General features: G+C 35.4%; 1 protein-coding gene across 3 annotated transcripts in view; it reads right to left on the bottom strand.

The window, feature by feature from the left end:
* Window positions 1–6744: 6744 nt before the first annotated feature.
* The window catches only part of rnh1 (ribonuclease/angiogenin inhibitor 1), a 51405-nt gene continuing 38486 nt past the window's right edge, over window positions 6745–19663 (bottom strand). For all 3 annotated transcript variants that reach the window (XM_058760582.1, XM_058760584.1, XM_058760583.1), the window contains 13 exons: window positions 18577–18747; window positions 13796–13969; window positions 13432–13602; window positions 13118–13288; window positions 11478–11651; window positions 11112–11282; window positions 10073–10246; window positions 9528–9701; window positions 9253–9426; window positions 8575–8748; window positions 8252–8413; window positions 7441–7553; window positions 6745–7084 (listed from right to left, as the gene is read on the bottom strand). In XM_058760582.1, coding sequence (XP_058616565.1) covers window positions 7008–7084; window positions 7441–7553; window positions 8252–8413; window positions 8575–8748; window positions 9253–9426; window positions 9528–9701; window positions 10073–10246; window positions 11112–11282; window positions 11478–11651; window positions 13118–13288; window positions 13432–13602; window positions 13796–13969; window positions 18577–18747 — 2080 coding nt within the window. In that variant the 3' untranslated portion in view covers window positions 6745–7007. The remainder of the gene's footprint in view (window positions 7085–7440; window positions 7554–8251; window positions 8414–8574; window positions 8749–9252; window positions 9427–9527; window positions 9702–10072; window positions 10247–11111; window positions 11283–11477; window positions 11652–13117; window positions 13289–13431; window positions 13603–13795; window positions 13970–18576; window positions 18748–19663) is intronic.

Below are 19663 nucleotides of genomic sequence, written 5' to 3'. Positions count from 1 at the left end.
TGTATCCTGTAACCACAGGTGGACAGTAACGAAGTAAATTCACTTGAGTATTGTACTTAAGTACACTTTTTGAGTATCTGTACTTTACTCGAGTATTATTTTTTCTGGAAACTTGCGACTTTAACTTCACTACATTTGAAAGACAAATATCGTACTTTTTACTCAACTACATTTCTATCAAGGTACCCAAGTAGAAAGTCGTAATATGTAGCAGTTTTTACAGTGTGTGCATTTCAGATTCACTGAACCCTTTTTTTTCTGCGAAAATCCGGCCTGCTATCTGCCAAGACCTTCTTGTGTTGCCAAGTCTTACAGAATTTCTAAGCCTGCAGTTTTCTGCTTAGCTTTGAATGGACATTTGGCTGATATTTTTTACGCAAATCTGGCAACCTCGGGATCTTCCCCACTAAACTAATGTAAACGTCTGCGCTACTGCACAGCTAAAAGCACTCTAAAAAGGCATGTGTTAACTCATTAAAGCCCTTTGTAAAATTAACCATGTGTTTACTATAGTAACCATAACTATGGTATTTGCAGTAAAATCACAGTATCCACAAATTTACCATTATCTCACTATAGTAACCATAATTGTGCTATTTGTAGTAACTTCAGTAACCACAAATTTACCATAGTTTCATTATAGTAACTATAGTTTAATTTTTGTAGTTAAACTATGGCAATACAAATGGTAGGCTAATATATCTGTCAAAAATGACAGCCCTCACTTTACCATATACAGTGGGTACGGAAAGTATTCAGACCCCCTTAAATTTTTCACTCTTTGTTATATTGCAGCCATTTGCTAAAATCATTTAAGTTTATTTTTTTTCCACATTAATGTACACACAGCACCCCATATTGACAGAAAAACACAGAATTGTTAACATTTTTGCAGATTTATTAAAAAAGAAAAACTGAAATATCACATGGTCCTAAGTATTCAGACCCTTTGCTCAGTATTTAGTAGAAGCACCCTTTTGATCTAATACAGCCATGAGTCTTTTTGGGAAAGATGCAACAAGTTTTTCACACCTGGATTTGGGGATCCTCTGCCATTCCTCCTTGCAGATCCTCTCCAGTTCTGTCAGGTTGGATGGTAAACGTTGGTGGACAGCCATTTTTAGGTCTCTCCAGAGATGCTCAATTGGGTTTAAGTCAGGGCTCTGGCTGGGCCATTCAAGAACAGTCACAGAGTTGTTGTGAAGCCACTCCTTCGTTATTTTAGCTGTGTGCTTAGGGTCATTGTCTTGTTGGAACGTAAACCTTCGTCCCAGTCTGAGGTCCTGAGTACTCTGGAGAAGGTTTTCGTCCAGGATATCCCTGAACTTGGCCGCATTCATCTTTCCCTCGATTGCAACCAGTCGTCCTGTCCCTGCAGCTGAAAAACACCCCCACAGCATGATGCTGCCACCACCATGCTTCACTGTTGGGACTGTATTGGACAGGTGATGAGCAGTGCCTGGCTTTCTCCACACATACCGCTTAGAACTTTTTGGCCTTAATTCTATCTTGGTGTCTTGCACTGAGGAAAGGCTTCTGTCGGGCCACTCTGCCATAAAGCCCCGACTGGTGGAGGGCTGCAGTGATGGTTGACTTTCTACAACTTTCTCCCATCCCCCGACTGCATCTCTGGAGCTCAGCCACAGTGATCTTTGGGTTCTTCTTTACCTCTCTCACCAAGGCTCTTCTCCCCCGATAGCTCAGTTTGGCCGGACGGCCAGCTCTAGGAAGGCTTCTGGTCGTCCCAAACGTCTTCCATTTAACGATTATGGAGGCCACTGTGCTCTTAGGAACCTTAAGTGCAGCAGAAATTTTTTTGTAACCTTGGCCAGATCTGTGCCTTGCCACAATTCTGTCTCTGAGCTCTTCAGGCAGTTCCTTTGACCTCATGATTCTCATTTGCTCTGACATGCACTGTGAGCTGTAAGGTCTTATATAGACAGGTGTGTGGCTTTCCTAATCAAGTCCAATCAGTATAATCAAACACAGCTGGACTCAAATGAAGGTGTAGAACCATCTCAAGGATGATCAGAAGAAATGGACAGCACCTGAGTTAAATATATGAGTGTCACAGCAAAGGGTCTGAATACTTAGGACCATGTGATATTTCAGTTTTTCTTTTTTTAATAAATCTGCAAAAATGTCAACAATTCTGTGTTTTTCTGTCAATATGGGGTGCTTTGTGTACATTGAGGAAAAAAAATGAACTTAAATGATTTTAGCAAATGGCTGCAATATAACAAAGACTGAAAAATTTAAGGGGGTCTGAATACTTTCCGTATTGCTGCTAAAAACTGGTCAGGGAAGTATATAAATCTTTTATATTTCTATTTTATTGTCAAAACACTGCACATAAATACATATATTTTTTGCAAACAAATGATCAAAAAGTAGGCTAAATGAAAACTTTAGAATCTAAACTGGGAATCAATAAGAATTTTAAATCAATAAGCAGAATCAGAATCGGAATGGATAAAATTAAAACAATACCCAACCCTAGCCACATGTTGTGAAGTTAACTGATTTCTGAGCATTTTATGAACACTGATCAGTTGATGGCAAAATTAAAAAAGACGGTTCTTTGGCGCAACGTGCAATACTGAGAGAGTATGTTCCAGTTTTCTGAAGAGATTAAAGGTTTGTTTTCTTTTCAATGTTTGCTTTGTTTGCCTAAAATGAACCATATCATAAACTTCAATATCTCTTTGAAGAAGAACTTTGTAACTTTTAAACAAGTATTAACATGAGTTCAATGTAGTTGTAGGAGAGTTAATTTAGAAAATTTAGAAAAGTAATCAAAAAGTAATCAGTTCCCAACACTGGTTGGGTGGATGGGACAAAATAAATACAACCTATGCTGATATCAGAAACATGATATACACACATCAACTAATTCATATTCATGTTTCAAATTTAGAGAGCTGCTCAAATGAAAATGGTTCATACAATACTTGTATTCTGCATGTGCTTATGGCGTCTGATTGGTAAGTAGAGTTAAGGGTTCAATCAAAAGAACCCTTTAGCGTTCTTTGTAGCCAGGAAAAAGGGTTCTATATAGAACCCTTTAGGGGGTTCCCATCATGGGATCATTTTTGGGATTTAATTTTTGTTTTATTTTAATTACATTTTAAGACTTAAACAGCTCATATAGCTACTTTATCACTAGAAAAACTTACATAACTATAAGCATAAGACATCAAGGAGTTGTGTGATCATTTAAGACACTTTTATTAGAATTTACAATGACAAGCAATATATAACACAGCAATTCGTAGTGCAACAGTTACAGGGATTAACATAAATCCATGTTTCTTTCTTTATTTATACTTTTTTTTTTAAATATATTTTTACCTGTCAACCTAAAATAGCACTCTCCATTTTAGAAATATTGTTTTTTCAACCCCCTCCACCTTACTCACCCATCCAACATGTCAGTCACAAATATATGTTGATTGCTAGAAACCACAACAAACAAAAAACAAAAAAAAACAAAACAATTGAATGTTAACTTGCTCAAATAAATAAAGTTAACTTGCAAAAATAATTAAATTTTTTTTAATACATAAGTAAAATTAGAATGTGAAAAGTTTGTCATCAAATAGTATATTAATGACACTCTTATTTTGCATCTCACCACCAGGTCATTACCCTTTACCTTAAATAAATGTCAAGTATTTACTCCACATTCTCCTATAAACCTATAAACCAAGTAGTCTGACTTTTTTTTGTATGCTGCAACTTTCCCCAGTTCTGTAACCCATGAAAGATGGTGAACCACATGATTCTGAAAAGGGAGCTAAAATACTAACCATAGTATTGTTTTTTTTATTTGTTTATAAGCATTAAATATTAATTTTACATTCAGATAAGCATTTAAACAATAAAAACAAAGGACCCATGACAATTTCATCACTGGGAAGGGCTAAATAGTAATGATTGAAATTAACTAAGTGATGGATTTTGGAAACACAGTGTGTTTTGAATGATATACAATTACTTCAGCAAAACAAATATTTATATTTCACTATACTATAACTGCAAACACCAAATACTCACAGTTATCCACTGAAAAAATTTTAAAATCTCCATCAGCTTCTCTATTTGTTCTTCTTGGTTTGAATTCATGTTTATAACGGCAGTCTGACGGCAATTTGACTGAAAATTAATTTGTTTCATCTTTTCCTATACTTACAGGTACAATACAATCTACAGGGCAAAAAAATATTACGTTAGGCTATAACATGAACTCTCGCCAGCATTATTGATCAATTCACAACAGTTTTATCAAGATACTTTAGGGATTAATGTTAAAAATGACAAACCTCCCGGCGGAGAATTGCACGGGCCTGGACAACGCCATAAACCACCTTTCTTCTTTTAGCTTCCTGAAAGAACGTGTAACGTTATGCTAACTAAAAATGACAAGGGTTTATGTAAAAATAATTAAAATAAGCTAAAATTAATTAATATTCTCACTTACCAATGTAATCGTCGTCGTTCTCCCGAGCGCTGAGTGCAGTCAGCCCACCGTGAACCGTTGAAGTTTAAACAGCAGCGCTCGCGCGCTTTTGGTGATCACTCTCGCGAGAGGCCCGCAACTGAAATGCGGCGCTGTGCAGACGGGACAAAACTGATCAGCGCATATACACGTTCAAGTTGTTTGCCGTTTATGTCAAATATCATTTTATGCATCTGTTAGGATGGACGAGTTACAATTTAGCCTTTTTAAATGAAACACTGAAACTCCATATGAGCATGTTGCTCGTCAATAAAAGAGCTGCACGGCATCTTACATGACATGATAATGAACTTGCAACCATGTCAGTGTGCTGATTTAATAGAAGACTACCGTGTACCTTTTAATAAATTGATAAAACTGTCCAGATTGCTATACACTGCTAGTGCACATGTATTTATACCTGATCAGTTTGTTGGTATAAATTAATAGGATGATTCAGTACAGATGTCAATTTTAAGTTTATTTTCTTCAAGGTGTCAAAGTAAAATTTAAATAAAAACACGAATATAATGTAGTATAATCATTTTAAATAGCCTAATAGCCTAACATACATAAAGCACGGTTCAGCCCAAAGAACCCTTTTGTGCCAAAAAGGGTTCTTTCTCCTTATATAGAACCTTTTTGGCATAAAGGGTTCTTTGGAGTTGAGTAAATAACCCTAGGGTTCTATACAGAACCCCAAAGAACCTTTTTTTTTTTCTAAGAGTGTACATTAAAGATACATATGAAGTAGCTACCGATTCGATATGATTCACCCCTATTAAGATGCAGTGCGATCCGATTTCAGTTTGATTCGATTCAACACAATGCAATTCGATGCAATACGATACAATGGAAATGCTTTTTTTTCCTTGGTTTAGACAGACAGCAAATCAATTAACGTAAGTGTCTTCTGACTGCTACTTCCTCAAGGCTTGTTTCATAAAACAAGTGTACCAAATAAGCCAAGCTTATTTCAGTTAGTCTGACTCATTGTCAAATGATTTGGTTCCATAAAGCAAATTTATCATAGATCAAGCTCAGTCACTGTGGCAACTTATGCTGGGAAATTAACCTGATCCGGGGCAGGCTAACTGTCAGTGTAAGCTGAGCTCCTCTAACACTGACAGGAACGGAATGATACCACTGACTCGCTCATATAATTATTATTATTTTTGTATTTTTTTTATTTTTATTATTTTGTATTATTTATTTATGTATTTTACTATTTCTATCCATGCAGCCTTTCTTTCTGGTTTTATGTCAGCTTTACCTTTTATAGTTACCAGAAGCAGAACATTTAACATTACAATCTAAAATTGCTCTTTAAAGCATTAAAATCACTAAATTTAAAAGTTAAAATCATTAAATTAAAAATGAAAATAACTAATAAAGAAAAAGACTGCATTTTAACTGGTAGGCTATAAGAAACACAGTCTCATTTGAGTTTAGTAATTTGATTTACCCATTAATAGCGCCTTTACAGTTACTGCTATCATACAAATACACTTATATGTAAGTTTAAAATTCTACAAAAGGCACCTTTAATGTCCAACAACAAATATTTTAGAAAAATGTATATTTTATTTTTATTGCGCTACTATTCGATTGCGCTCTATCTGTTTAGCACGCATGTGCGCAGCAGCGTAAGCCTCGCCCACTCCTGACAGCAAATGGATATGTTTGTATGACTTTCTAACATTTACAGATGAAAAATATACCTGTGACATGTCAGTTATACTCTGAGATAAACACATCATCTCAAATGCATTAAACAGTATGAATATATTTCGCTGTTTGCCATGGTGAATCGATTTGATCAAATTAGTGAGTGACTTTATTTGTCAATTATGGAACCGCTTTAGCCCTGATTGATTTGTTAGGTTATTTCAAGTCAGGATTTTCTTAGCGTCTTAACCGGCCTCAGGTCTCTGTAGTGTTGTGATGCATCATATTTATGCAGCAGCAATGAGAGAACGCACTTGAGAAAGAGTTTAGAGAGGAGAAATCAATCTACATATAAAATATTGGTGACATATTGGTCACTTTCTAAATAATAAAAGTATAGCACATCCACTAACAATTGGGATATTTGTGGCATTCAACAGAGTGTGTTTTTCATTTGTTAGCACACCCAACATAGGCTTTTCCCACCGCTTTTGTCAAAGCATTAGTGTCTTGTGTTGAGAGTACAAAAGCAGAATAAAGAACTTACCTTTGTTTCTTCACAGAACTGGGACAATATATTTGTGCGGAGACATAACTGACTTTAATACAAATTCAAATAAATATATACAGAAAATGTAGGAAACAATGTAAAATGCATATATAAACTTAAATTATGGTAAAAAGAATACAAAAAAAAAAAAAAAAAAAAAAGAAACAATAATTTAACTATACCATTTTAGACTTACACTGTTATTGTATTGTTTAATATATGTGTCAGATTAGCAACATATTAATTACTTCATTATGGATTCGTTTAAACCCAACAGTTTGTATGTAGGATTTATACTGAAGAGCCAGATTTCTTCTGATGGGACCCATGTGAGCTCTGACCAGGCCCTTTTACCTCCTCCATTCCACCTGTAAAACACAAATTATCATTTTTGTGTATCTATTAATGCTGCATTATTTAATATGCAAGTCTGAGTCTCTTTCGAACTGTATGCATTCTCAATTATTTTACATAGTAATAAATGAGTTAGTATAATAAACCTTACATTTGTTAAAACAATGCTACTGTATTTAAACCTGCTGTTAGATAAATGTGTGTAAAACACATTGAATTCATAATAGCGTTTAGTTGTTCTTGAAGATCTAAAACTCATACAAAGACTGAGCTGAGTTCATATTCAAATATTCAATGTACATTTTAGATGCAGACATCTCATCACATTAATTTGTCCTCATAGATATAAAGCTCTTCTGAGGATCCTCACCTGATGATGGGTCTGGTTCTGTTGATTTCACAGGTTCCTGAGTTTTAGACCAAGGTCGAAATAATCCACCAAGGTAGTTTAGACCAGCTTTGACCCAGTTTTCTTTGTCTAGGCTGTAAAGAAGAATCAGAAGATAAAATAATTGGTGTTGGGTAGAACAAATTGCAAATTTGATACTAAATAAATGAGTGAGTGCGTGCCCAAAGTTAGTGAAACACTCCCAAACCAGAGTCTTCAGTGTCAAAACATCTATTTAATATTGTAATAATATTTGAGTTTTTACTGTATCTTTGATCAAATAAATAAAACCCAATAAGTAAAACCTCTATAAATAAATACATTAAACCTCAATCACTCCAAACTTTTGATGGTAGTGTATATAAAGACACAAATGATGGAATATATTTAAGATTCTTATGAAATATCTATGTATAAAATTAAATTTTATACACACACTTATAAACTTTCCACTACAGAAATTTTCATTACTGTAACCTTGACCTTCTTGAGTCTCATGCTCCAATAATTTACTCATCTCTAACGCACACACACTCTAATATACATAAATGCTAAGTTAAATATGTTTAAAGTGTGTCTAGGATATTTAGAAAGTAACTTCAATAAAGTAATGTGATGCAGCATTGTGCTACAGTCTGTCCAAGCCTACAATTATCAGTCCATTTTTATTCTAGCCGACTTCAGCGATTTTCTACTAAAGCAATTAATAAAACTATTGTTCTATAAAATTGTGGTATCAAAGGTACATAACAAATGAAGCTCTCTTTAATATCACAAGGAGATGTTTACTCACCTCAGGTTACAATTTGAGTCTTGTATCACATCACCGAGCTGCTTCACTGAGTCTCCAATCTTGTTTTTTCTCAAATCAAGTTCTTTTAAAAACCGCTGTGCATTGGTTTCAGCCAAAGACTGAGCCAAACAAGCAACATCTGTAATGCCACAGTCTTTTAGACTACAAAGAAGACAGAGGAAGAGAGATCATCTTATTTTCAACAGATCACCAAATAAATCACTATGGTGAAGAACTGTGAGTTCTTCATGAGCGCTTCAATCAAGTGTCCTGATTTAAACAGCAATTTTAAGCATTTTGATTCTTTTGTTAATGTTCCTCACCTCAGTTTCTCCAGTTTACAACGTGAGTCTTTTAGTACGTCACATAAGTGCTTCACTCCCTTGTCTTTTACTTTATTCTCACTGAGGTCCAGTTCTCTCAGGTGTGATGGGTTTGATTTCAGAGCTGAAGTCAGCATGAGACACTGTTTCTCTGTAATACTGCAGTTACACAGACTGGGAAAAAGAAACGACAATGACTCAGATCCATGTAAAGTACGTGTACATGTGAGTACGGGTAAATAGTACAAGATATGGATATAAGTAGAGACTTTAATTATTTAATGTAATATTTTTAAGCTATTTTCAAAGTGTAGTTTAAAAAAATGCAAATTTTGCTTTATAGTAGGCATGAAAGAATTTGTGATTGACTTTATGGAGTATTTCCATAAATGAGTGAAACAGCTCATCAAACAAGAAAAATCAGCAAACGACATAATTTACAATGATCCAATCAAATCCCAAGGTACAAAATAAGTCATTTTTTTTCCCACTTGAAAAGCTGTTTACATAATAGATGCTTAAGATATGACACAATAAGGAAAATATATGATCACAACTTCTGTTTCATTCAGACATTAAGAAAATAAATGGGTCGGTTTAGATTTCATGGCAACTTTAAAATAAACTAAATGGTAAACTTTAATCACTCTGTAACTGCTGTACAGTAATGTTACTAACTCTAGGTTTTTCAGCTTGCATTGTGGGTTCATCAGTAGATCACTGAGGTTTTTCACTCCAGAGTCTCCTAGTGTATTCTCACTCAGGTTCAGCTCTCTCAGGTGTGATGGGTTTGATTTCAGAGCTGAAGTCACATCAGAACAACCTTCATCTGTTATTTCACACTGACTTAACCTACATTGAGAGAAATGAGAGAAACTCTTTATTGTTACATTCAAATACCAAAACAAATTTTCCTCAGGCTTTGGTTTGAAATATTTGTGAAAGTTCCTCACCTCAGTCTCTCCAGTTTACAGTGTGAATCCTTCAGTACGTCACATAAGATCTTCACTCCTGTGTTCTTTATTTTATTGTCACTGAGGTCCAGCTCTCTCAGGTGTGAAAAGTTTGAAAATAGAGCTGACATCATGATGGCACACTGATTCTCTGTAATACTGCATCCACACAGACTGGAGACAGAAAGAGAAAAGACAAGGATGACCATCTTAGTGAAGAGCTGCAGCAGGAATTTTGTTTGTTTTAAACTCATTCACACTAGTTCTGTATGCTGAAAGATACTGTTTCTTCTTTCTTTCTTTTTTTAACTATTTATTTGATGTCTCTCTTTATTCTCTGTTGTTATAGCAGATTCATGCAAGCACACAATCAGTACACTGTATCAAATGCTTGAAATTAATTACTAGATTAATTTTTTTTTTTTTAAAGTGTGACCAAATGGGAAAGCCCAGAAAGTGCACTGCTATAAACAATGTAACTTGGGAGCTGTTGCCTTAAAATAAACTTTAATCGCACTGTAGCTGTACAGTATATTATTACTAACTTCAGTTTTTCCAGCTTGCATTGTGAATTGCTTAGCAGAACACCAAGGTTTTCCACTCCACCATCTCCCAGTTTATTTCCACTCAGGTTCAGCTCTTTCAGATGTGATGAGTTTGACTTCAGAGCTGAAGTCAGGATGAGACACTGTTTCTCTGTAATACTGCATTTACACAGACTGAAGACAGAAAGAGAAAAGAAACTGGCTCAGATCAACGATGACCCATAGATGTGTGAATGATCTAAGGATTCTTAATAGTAACCTGTTTTTGGGCCTTCAAGAGATCTGTGTTGTACTTACTTTATTTTGTTTATCTCATTAATATAATTTTCTGCATATTCACTCATTTTATTTTTAGCTTTTTCTTATGTTGTGTGCTGTTTTCTTCACAAGTAAGTTAGAGATAAGAGTGTCTTTAACTCAAGGTATTTAACATCACAGGACGATATTGTGAAACAGTAATTTTCCATTGCTTTTGCTTTTATACTAACACTTGTTGAATTTGTTCTAGTCAGATGACGATTATTTGCAAATAAGATTATTTAAACTCTGCTCTTTTTAACTATTTCATCTCCTGCTTTTTTTGACTATTTGGGCTGCGTTTTCCAAAAACATCGTAAGCTTAAGTTGTATCATAGCTGTATTGGTGACAATGAAGCTACAATCAACTTAGGCTTACGATGCTTTTGGGAAATGCAGCCTTAGATTTATTCATTATATGATATCAAACCACAGACAGAGGTTCAACATGGCAGCTGCCCAAAGTGTGTGTGTGTGTGTGTGTGTGTGTGTATATACATACATATATATAATGTTGTGGTTCAGTTAAACCTATGTCAATAACTATGTCAGAATAATTGACTGTAATTACATAATGTCCTATCTTCGACAGCTGAAATATTAAATTAATAACTGAAAGTACTGTTTAAGCTTGACATTACGTCTTTCCTGCTTTACGTAGAAAAACACTTCAGATTCCCTTCACAATTACAAAACAAAATGATATTCTATTGCAACATTTTAAACTATGTAAAATACTCACTGAATTATGTTCAATTTGCAGTGTTTATCCTGCAGTAGAGCAGTGATCTGATTCACTCGTGTATCTCCTAGTTTATTTTCACTCAGATTCAGCTCTCTCAGGAGTAACGGGTTTTTACCCTGAACTTTCATTGCATACTGACAGGCTTCATCTGCAGCAGAACTCAAAAACCTGCAGGAACGAATATGAAAGGATATGGGGATATAATTCAGTTACCACACATTTATTGTGTGATGCAAATAAAAAAAAAAGTCAGCTGTTTTAATCCTGAAATCACTTTAATGTTACTTAAACAGCATGCTGTATTACTGAAATATTTACATAAAAATAATTAGCCAGTATATTATTCATTTCATCACATCTCACCTCAGAGTCTTCAGTTTATAGTGTTTATCCTGTAGTAAATTATTGAGCTCTTTCACTCCTGATTGTCCAGGATCATTTCCTGTGAGATCCAGCTCTATCAAGTGTGAAGGGTTTGATCTCAGAGCTGAAGCCAGAGCCGTATATCCTGCTTCAGTGATCCCACACTTAGAAAGTCTACAGAAAAGTGATCATATCACCGAAACAATGTTTTAAAACAAACAAACAAAAAAATTATCTTGTGATCAGAGAACAATTAATCATCATCTTAAATCTTTCTTTTACCTTTAATTTTCTGCAGTAATCTGAACTTTGAATAAAACTGAACAGTGTTGGGTAAGTTACTCAAAAAAAAGTAATCAACTACAAATTACTAATTACTTCTTTAAAATTGTAATTTGATTACATTATTGGTTACTGCAGTTAAAAAGTAATCAGATTACTTTACTTTCAAGTTGCTTTCAAGTTCTTTACTTTTCAAGTTATCAAACCTAAAAAAAATACACTACAAAGTGAAACTCAAAGTTCTTTCATTAATTTAATATTGACTGAAAAATTACATAAATATTAAAACAGCAACTTTTTCCTGATAACAGGGAAACGAACTTAAAATGTTTCATAATTTTTTTAATGTTTCATTATCATACACATAAGAGTAATACATTCTTTGAAACTGTAAAAGGTCTACTTTTATTTGTATACACTCGCAATATCAACTAAACACTGTGCTTTTGTAAAATAAAGAAAACAAATAGGGTGCACTTTCTGCAGTCTCAGTCTCCGTGAATATCTTCCTGACAAGCGTCATTCAATAAACGAAACCTTAGCGAATACTTAACAAACCGACATGAGAAATATATATAAAGAAAGCTTGAAGTGTCTATTTTTTAAATGAATTAAGTCTTGTCTTGACAAATATTCTCTGATAAAATAATTCTTATGAAACCAACGCGAGTTACAGTCTTTTGTCTGAGCTCATCTATCCTATGTGATCTCGTCAACGCACATCGCGCGCTGTAAAATAATCATCCACTTGAAACCAGGCTTAAGACAAACATGTAAACGCTTACATCACCTCCGTAAACAAACAAAGATTCATCAAGTTCATCTCGGCTACTTTTTGTTTTTGGAAGAAGACGCGCTATAAGGAATAAACCTTGAATTTACCTCAGAAGAATGAGATGCGATGCGGCTTAATCCAGAGGATCTCATTCTGATGAGTCATTTATTTGAGTGTTGAGTGATGAGTGTTATTGTGACACAAACTTGTACACATTCACTAGTTGAACTTTTCCCAAACTATAATGCTAGACTAAAATATGTGAAATCAAGTGCAACATTTTGAAATATGCAATCTTTCATTGCATCTAAATGTTGTAGGACTCTAGTGATTTATTAAAGGGCATACTGATGCGTAAAACATGATTTTTACTTCATATATTTTAACACTGCATTTGTAACTTAAGTAATTTTATTGACATTAGTGACTGTAATCAAATTACATAAATTTAAAATGTAACGCATTACATTACTGCGTTACCTGGAAAAGTAATTATAATACAGTTACTATGTAACGAGTTATACCAACTCTGAAACTGAATGTTATTATTAAAATCAGACAATGTTTCAATTCCCTCTCTTACCTCAGTTTCTCCAGTGTGCATTTTGCATTCTCTAATCCCATTTGGAGTTTCTTCACTCCTGAATCCTGCAGATTATTGTTGCTCATGTCAAGCTCTTTCAGACTGGAGTTTGATCTCAGGACTGTAGCGAGAGCTGAACAGCTTTCCTCTGTTAGACCACAATCACACAGCCTAAAGTGTTGAACAGGAGAGGGAGAATTTACAAACAGTGCTTGATGCCAACATTCAGTTATTATTGAGGAGAATTGTGCTTTGATCACCTGATTTAAGTAACATATATTAAATGTAAAATAATAAATGAAATAAATACTCACTGAAGTCGGTTGATGTTACAGTGTTTATCCTTCAGCAAAGCTGTGAGCAGATTAAATTTTTTTAGGTTTAGATTTTGCCCACTCAGATTCAACTCTCTCAGGAGTAATGGGTTTTTACGCACAATTCCAGTCACATATTGACAGGCTTCATCTGCAGGACTTTGTAAAAACCTGAAGACAAAGGAAATACAGTGACATTACCTGCAGTTAGACATGCACATTTTAGTAATGTGATAAAAGGCAAAATCAAATAGACATATCTATCTTTGTGTACATCCCTGTAGGCATACATGTCTTTAGTGGAAAGAGAATTAAACCAACATAAAGATGTAAAATTATTGCAAAGTATTTTAAGAACACTCACCTCAGTGTTTCCAGTTTACATGATTGATTCTGTTGCACTTTAATGAGCTGCTCCACTCCTGATTCACCAGGATCATTTCCTGTGAGATCCAGCTCTATCAGGTGTGAGGGGTTTGATCTCAGAGCTGAAGCCAGAGCTTTATAACCTTCTTCAGTGATACTGCAATCTGAAAGTCTACAAAAAAGAACAACTTTATTTAAAATGAACATTGCAGATCAAATTCATTATAGTCCAAATAATTAAATATTACCAAATCAGATTATACTATTTTGATAGTCCACTTTAGGCATTCTACTACCCGTAAGTAACTTGCAACTTTATGTCAACTAACTGTCACTAAAGTATTAGTAGACTGCTAGGTTAAGGTTAGTAAAATAAGTTGACATGTATTTGCAAAGTTACATCAAACCATCAAAATAAACTGTTAGCATACATTAAGCAGACAGTCTACTAATGTTCTAATGACTGGTAGCTGACATGTAGTTGGTAGCATGTCTAAAGTCTTATGTCTAAAGTAGCCTAAATCACATTTCCACTAAATCTCTATTTTTAATTATGTCATTAAAAGTTCAAGTTGATTCATTACAATTCAAAGTCACCGGGAGTGATTTGTGTGTGTGTGATTTGATTTGGGTCTAAATTTCATCTTGAATGTAGGAAAAATGTACAGAGCACATTAAGGGACATGGTGGTGGGAAAAATATGTCCAAGTTCAAAATAAAACTCTATGAACCGCTCTATTATGAACCTAGGAAACAGTATGAACCACTGCAAGCTGTAAAGTAAACAGGAAGTGTTTGTTTCAAGAAAGGACTAAAAACACATCTCTTTCATCTTAATTTGACCCTCTAACTCAGGGGTTCCCAAACACGTTCCTGGAGCCTCCCCAACACTGTACATTTTGCATGTCTCCTTTGTCTGACACACCCATTTCAGGTCTTGGAGTCTCTACTAATGAGCTGATGAGTTGAATCAGGTGTCACTGATGAAGGAGACATGCAAAATGTGCAGTGTTGGGGAGGCTCCAAGAACGTGTTTGGGAACCCCTGCTCTAACTCTACAGGGCTTGACATTAAGCATTCTCATGTGGTTGTCCTTATAAAAGTATAAAAGTTACTTGCCCGGAGAGAAAAAATTAAGTTAAATTGAGTTATAAATATAATTATTTATTGTAGTTATACAAAACACATTTAGTTTATTTAGATTTTTTCTTTTTAAATGAAATAATGATCAAAATAATAAAGTGTGATAATACTATTATATTTTAAAATAAAAAGTTAGAATTAAATACAAATACAATTATTTTATAGTAAACTTAAAAATAACATGTTAATATTTACTTCTGAGGGATATGGAATGCTTTAACCTGCAGTTACAAATGAATAAATAATGTTTTGATACATAAAACGTTGAATACTGATATTTGAAATTATTATTATTATTTTTTTAAATACTGTAAATGTGAAATTAAAACCACCAGTAGGTGGCATCAAGTCACTGTTAATAAGTGAGTCATTGCGACTGAACCGAATCATTTAAACGGTTGATTCATTCAGGCACAAAACACCGTCATGTTGCTCAGAGACGCAAAACAGCACTGTGGCTGTGTTTGGAGTTATTTTTGTTGGTGAATAGAGCAAAAACAGGCAATATGGTGTCTAAAACATGTCTCTTAATGTTAACTTCTTGTTTATTGAACTGTTATCATATTTGTAATCATGATGATTTTTGAAGCAAAAAAAAAAAAAACGGCGTTCGATCTTCGTGTGATATTAACTATATGAAATGATATAAATACATACATTTTCCTCCCCCATGTCTTGAATTTTCTGATCATTCTTCATGCATTGTAATTGTAATACTGAATCATGCAGTGAAAGAATGCACGTGAGCTAGTCTAACCTAGACGACTTTACGTAATTATGCGTGCACTCTTTGTTTGATTCTTGCAATATACTCGCTAAAACAACAATTACGAAATTATCGCAAACGATATATAATCGCACACCCCTATAACAAAGGTTATATCACAAATAAAGGCAGTTATTATTGTTTTTGGTATTTACTTTTTCAAGTTACTTGTGTGTGTGTGTGTGTGTGTGTGCGCACACTCCGGCGCGATCACTTCAACTGTTTCCTTATACCAGCAGAATCAACTGTAAACACTTATTGTCTTATTAATAATCACTGTATAAAGGTCTGCTTTTATTTGTGTACACTCACAATGAAAACAAAACAGATTTTATATATATATAACATGTAATAATATTTAGTATTTTCACATCTAGATGGAAAAAATTGTAATTTGCACTACTGTCTGTTCAAAATAAATGAAAAGAAACTGAGCATAGTAGATTTTTTTTTTCCCCCGTTGTACCGAAATCGTATCGAACCGTGACCCCCGAACCGAGGTACGTACCGAACCGTGACATCTGTGTACCGTGCCACCCCTAACATACATATATATATATATATATAGTGTTAACTTCCGGTCTGTGTTTGTTTATCGGTCTTGTTAGTGGTGCCGGCTACAAACACAGTTAAAGTTAAAGTGATGAGTAACGTTAATGAAGTTGGGCTCAGGTTGTTGTGCTATGGGATGTGTTTCACATACATTTATTTATTTGTGGCGACCGCCGCGATATCAAAACTGACCGATTTTCCAAAAGGCTTTGTTGAATAAACATGATCGTAACGCACGTTTAAAAATCAAAACGAGACGCAGGTGTTTTTATATCACTGTATTTCTGAAGGAACACTGTCTTTAGAAAATGTTCGATGTTATTTTCATTTCATCTTTCATGTTATATGCCTGATAAAGCAGTGTTTGTAAGCTCAGCGCTGCTTTGTGTAACTTATGGCGCTTTTCCACTGCGTGGTACGACTCGGCTCGGCACAGTTCAGAACGGCACGGCTCAGTTTGGCTCGGTTTGCGTTTCCACTGCAGTTTAGTACCGCTTTAGAGTGGGCGGGATTATTCACGTGTCGTTATAGTCACGCTGCCTCTACTGCCGTGACTCCTGAAAAACATTTTAATTCCGGGTCGCTCCATCATGCTCTCACTGGATCCGCTCCTCGGCTATCAACGAGAGGACAGTCTGTACTTCCTCAACAGCCATTTTTTGGTTGTTAAAAGAAAGGTGCGCTCATTCAAAACAGTTGCATTCGATCCTTCGCTGGCTATGCTGATTTAAATCTAGCGGGTCTGTTGTGTCTCGTGCTGCAAGTTCAATGACGCAGGCTGTGACGATTTTCTTCTGGCCAATCAGTGATCAGCAGAGTTTACACGTCACGTTTTGGTAACGGTGCAGTTCCCTTGGAACCTCGGCCGAGGTGGTACTAAAAACAGTACCAGGTACCAGGTACTATACCCAGTGGAAAACCCCCCAAAAGTGAGCCGTACTGAACCGTACCGTGCCGTACCATGCAGTGGAAAAGCGCCATTACAGCCCAACAGCCGTTACTGGGGAGACCTCTAGTTCTCCCGCTTTAAAGCGCCTCCTGCTGGCAGAGAATGAATTTGCATTTTTAATAAGTCCGTCCAAGTAGTTATCGCTGCATCTCAGTCCGTCTGATTTACGCAGCAAACATATTTTGCTTGTTATCAAAATATAATCTACTCTAGAGGGACTTAGCTGTTGTTACTGATTGTATTTGGATGTCTACCAGAAGTTAAGTTAGGGCCACAAAAGCGCGCATTGATGTATGGTTTGTTAGGATCGGACAATATTTGGCCGAGATACAACTATTTGAAAATCTGCAATCTGAGGGTGCAAAAAAATCTAAATATTGAGAAAATCGCCTTTAAAGTTGTCCAAATTAAGTTTTTAGCAACGCATATTACTAATCAAAAATTAAGTTTTGATACACTTACGGTAAGAATTTTACAAAATATCTTCATGGAACATGATCTTTACTTACATACTGTCATACAAGAAAAATTGGTAATTTTCACCCATACAATGTATTTTTGGCTATTGCTACAAATATACCCCAGCGACTTAAGACTGCTTTTGTGGTCCAGGGTCACATATATATATATATATATATAAAAAAAAAAACCTTGACCCTTTAAGACTTGCACTCTATTTGTTTTCTAACTACATGTTCTCTTAAAAAAAAGGCCTCTAACACTAGCTTTCTCTATTCTTTTTCTATTTAATCTATTTGTTTTCTTTTTATTTATTATACAATTAACAAAAAAAACTTTTCCCACGTGTGCTGCGTTAGGCTAACTGAGACTTTTCATAGCACTTACATATTATTGCTCTTTTGTTGATTTTGATTGCTTCCATTGTCCTCATTTGTAAGTCGCTTTGGATAAAAAGCGTCTGCTAATTAACTAAATGTAAATGTCTGAACTGAACTGGTTTAGAACAGATATCTTTGCGAGAGAATGCAAAAGTTTTCTGAGGGAACACAAATATCTTTGCAAGAGAATGCAAAGTTTTGTGAGTGAACACAAAGTTTCTCAGGGGAATGCAAAAGTTTTGCAAGAGAACACAAAAGATTTAAAAATAAATAAATAAATTCCTCCCACCCCGTATTTTCCCCACTACCATGTCCCTTTAGAGGCTCTGTAAAAATGCAATTGCAAACCAGAAATAAATTGTGATCCACTGTGGTTAAACCAAGTAAAATGGTGGTTTTGCAATACCAATACATACTCAAAATTTAGATTAAAAATTTGAAAAATTAAAAATGATCAAGCAACCAACATTACAACAACATTTAGCATTTACAACATTTTGGACCTATTGTATTGTGTGAAATGTACTCACCTCAGTATCTTCAGTTTACACACAGGTTTCTTTAGTCCCTCACAGATCTCTTTGACTCCTGAGTCCAGCAGATGGCTTTTGCTCAGGTCCATCTCTTTCAGGGTGTTGTTTTTGGAGAGGACAGTAGCTAGAACTAAGCAGCTTTTCTTGTTCAATTTAATATCATTCAGCCTAAACAGAAAAACAGCATTATTTATTCAAAGTATCAGACCATGGTCTTGATATATGCTAACATATGTGCACCACAATGGCTAAAAGTGCTATTTTCTCTAGCACCATACTGTTGCAGATACAGCAGTGTAGAATTTAGTTCCCAGTATTATCCCCAATAACATTTGCAGTCCTTTACTGCTATAGCACAGAAAGAGCTAACAAAACTTATCACTTAAAAACACAAAACACATAGGCTAAGGGGGCAGTTTTGGCCTAATGGTTAGACAGTCAAACTTGTAACCCAAAGGTCACAAGATCGATTCTCAATACTGGGAGGAAATGTAGGTGGGGGGAGTGAATGAACAGCGCCCTATTCCACACTCGATAGCCACAATAGAGTTACCCTTGATCATGGGGGGAGTGAATGAACAGCGCCCTATTCCACACTCAATAGCCACAATAGAGTTACCCTTGATCAAGGCACCAAACCACCAATTGCTCCATGGGCGCTGCAGCAAAAATGGCTGTCCACTGTTCTGGGTGTGTATGTGTGCTCACTACTCACTGCTCCTACTGTGTGTGCACTAGCTTGGATAGATTAAATGCAGACGACATATTCCAAGTATGGACTACCATACTTGGCCATCATGTCAATTCATGTTAAATTTGTACCCATTAGGGGTAGTCGTGGCCTAATGGATAGAGAGTCGGACTTGTAACCCGAAGGTTGCAGGTTTGAGTCTCAGGTCCAGCAGGAATTGTTGGTGGGAGGAGTGAGTAACCAGTGCTCTCTCCACCTTCAATACCACGACTGAGGTGTGACCCTTGAGCAAGGCACTGAACCATTGGCTGACCACTGCTCTGTGTGTGTGTGCGTGCGTGTGTGTGTGTGTACTTGGATGGGTTAAATGCAGAGCACAATTTCCGAGTATGG

This window comes from Onychostoma macrolepis, chromosome 22 (assembly GCF_012432095.1).
Source record: "Onychostoma macrolepis isolate SWU-2019 chromosome 22, ASM1243209v1, whole genome shotgun sequence".
Lineage (NCBI taxonomy): Eukaryota > Metazoa > Chordata > Actinopteri > Cypriniformes > Cyprinidae > Onychostoma > Onychostoma macrolepis.
Note: the sequence above shows the minus strand (reverse complement) of the source record. Positions and strands in the feature narration are given on the sequence as shown.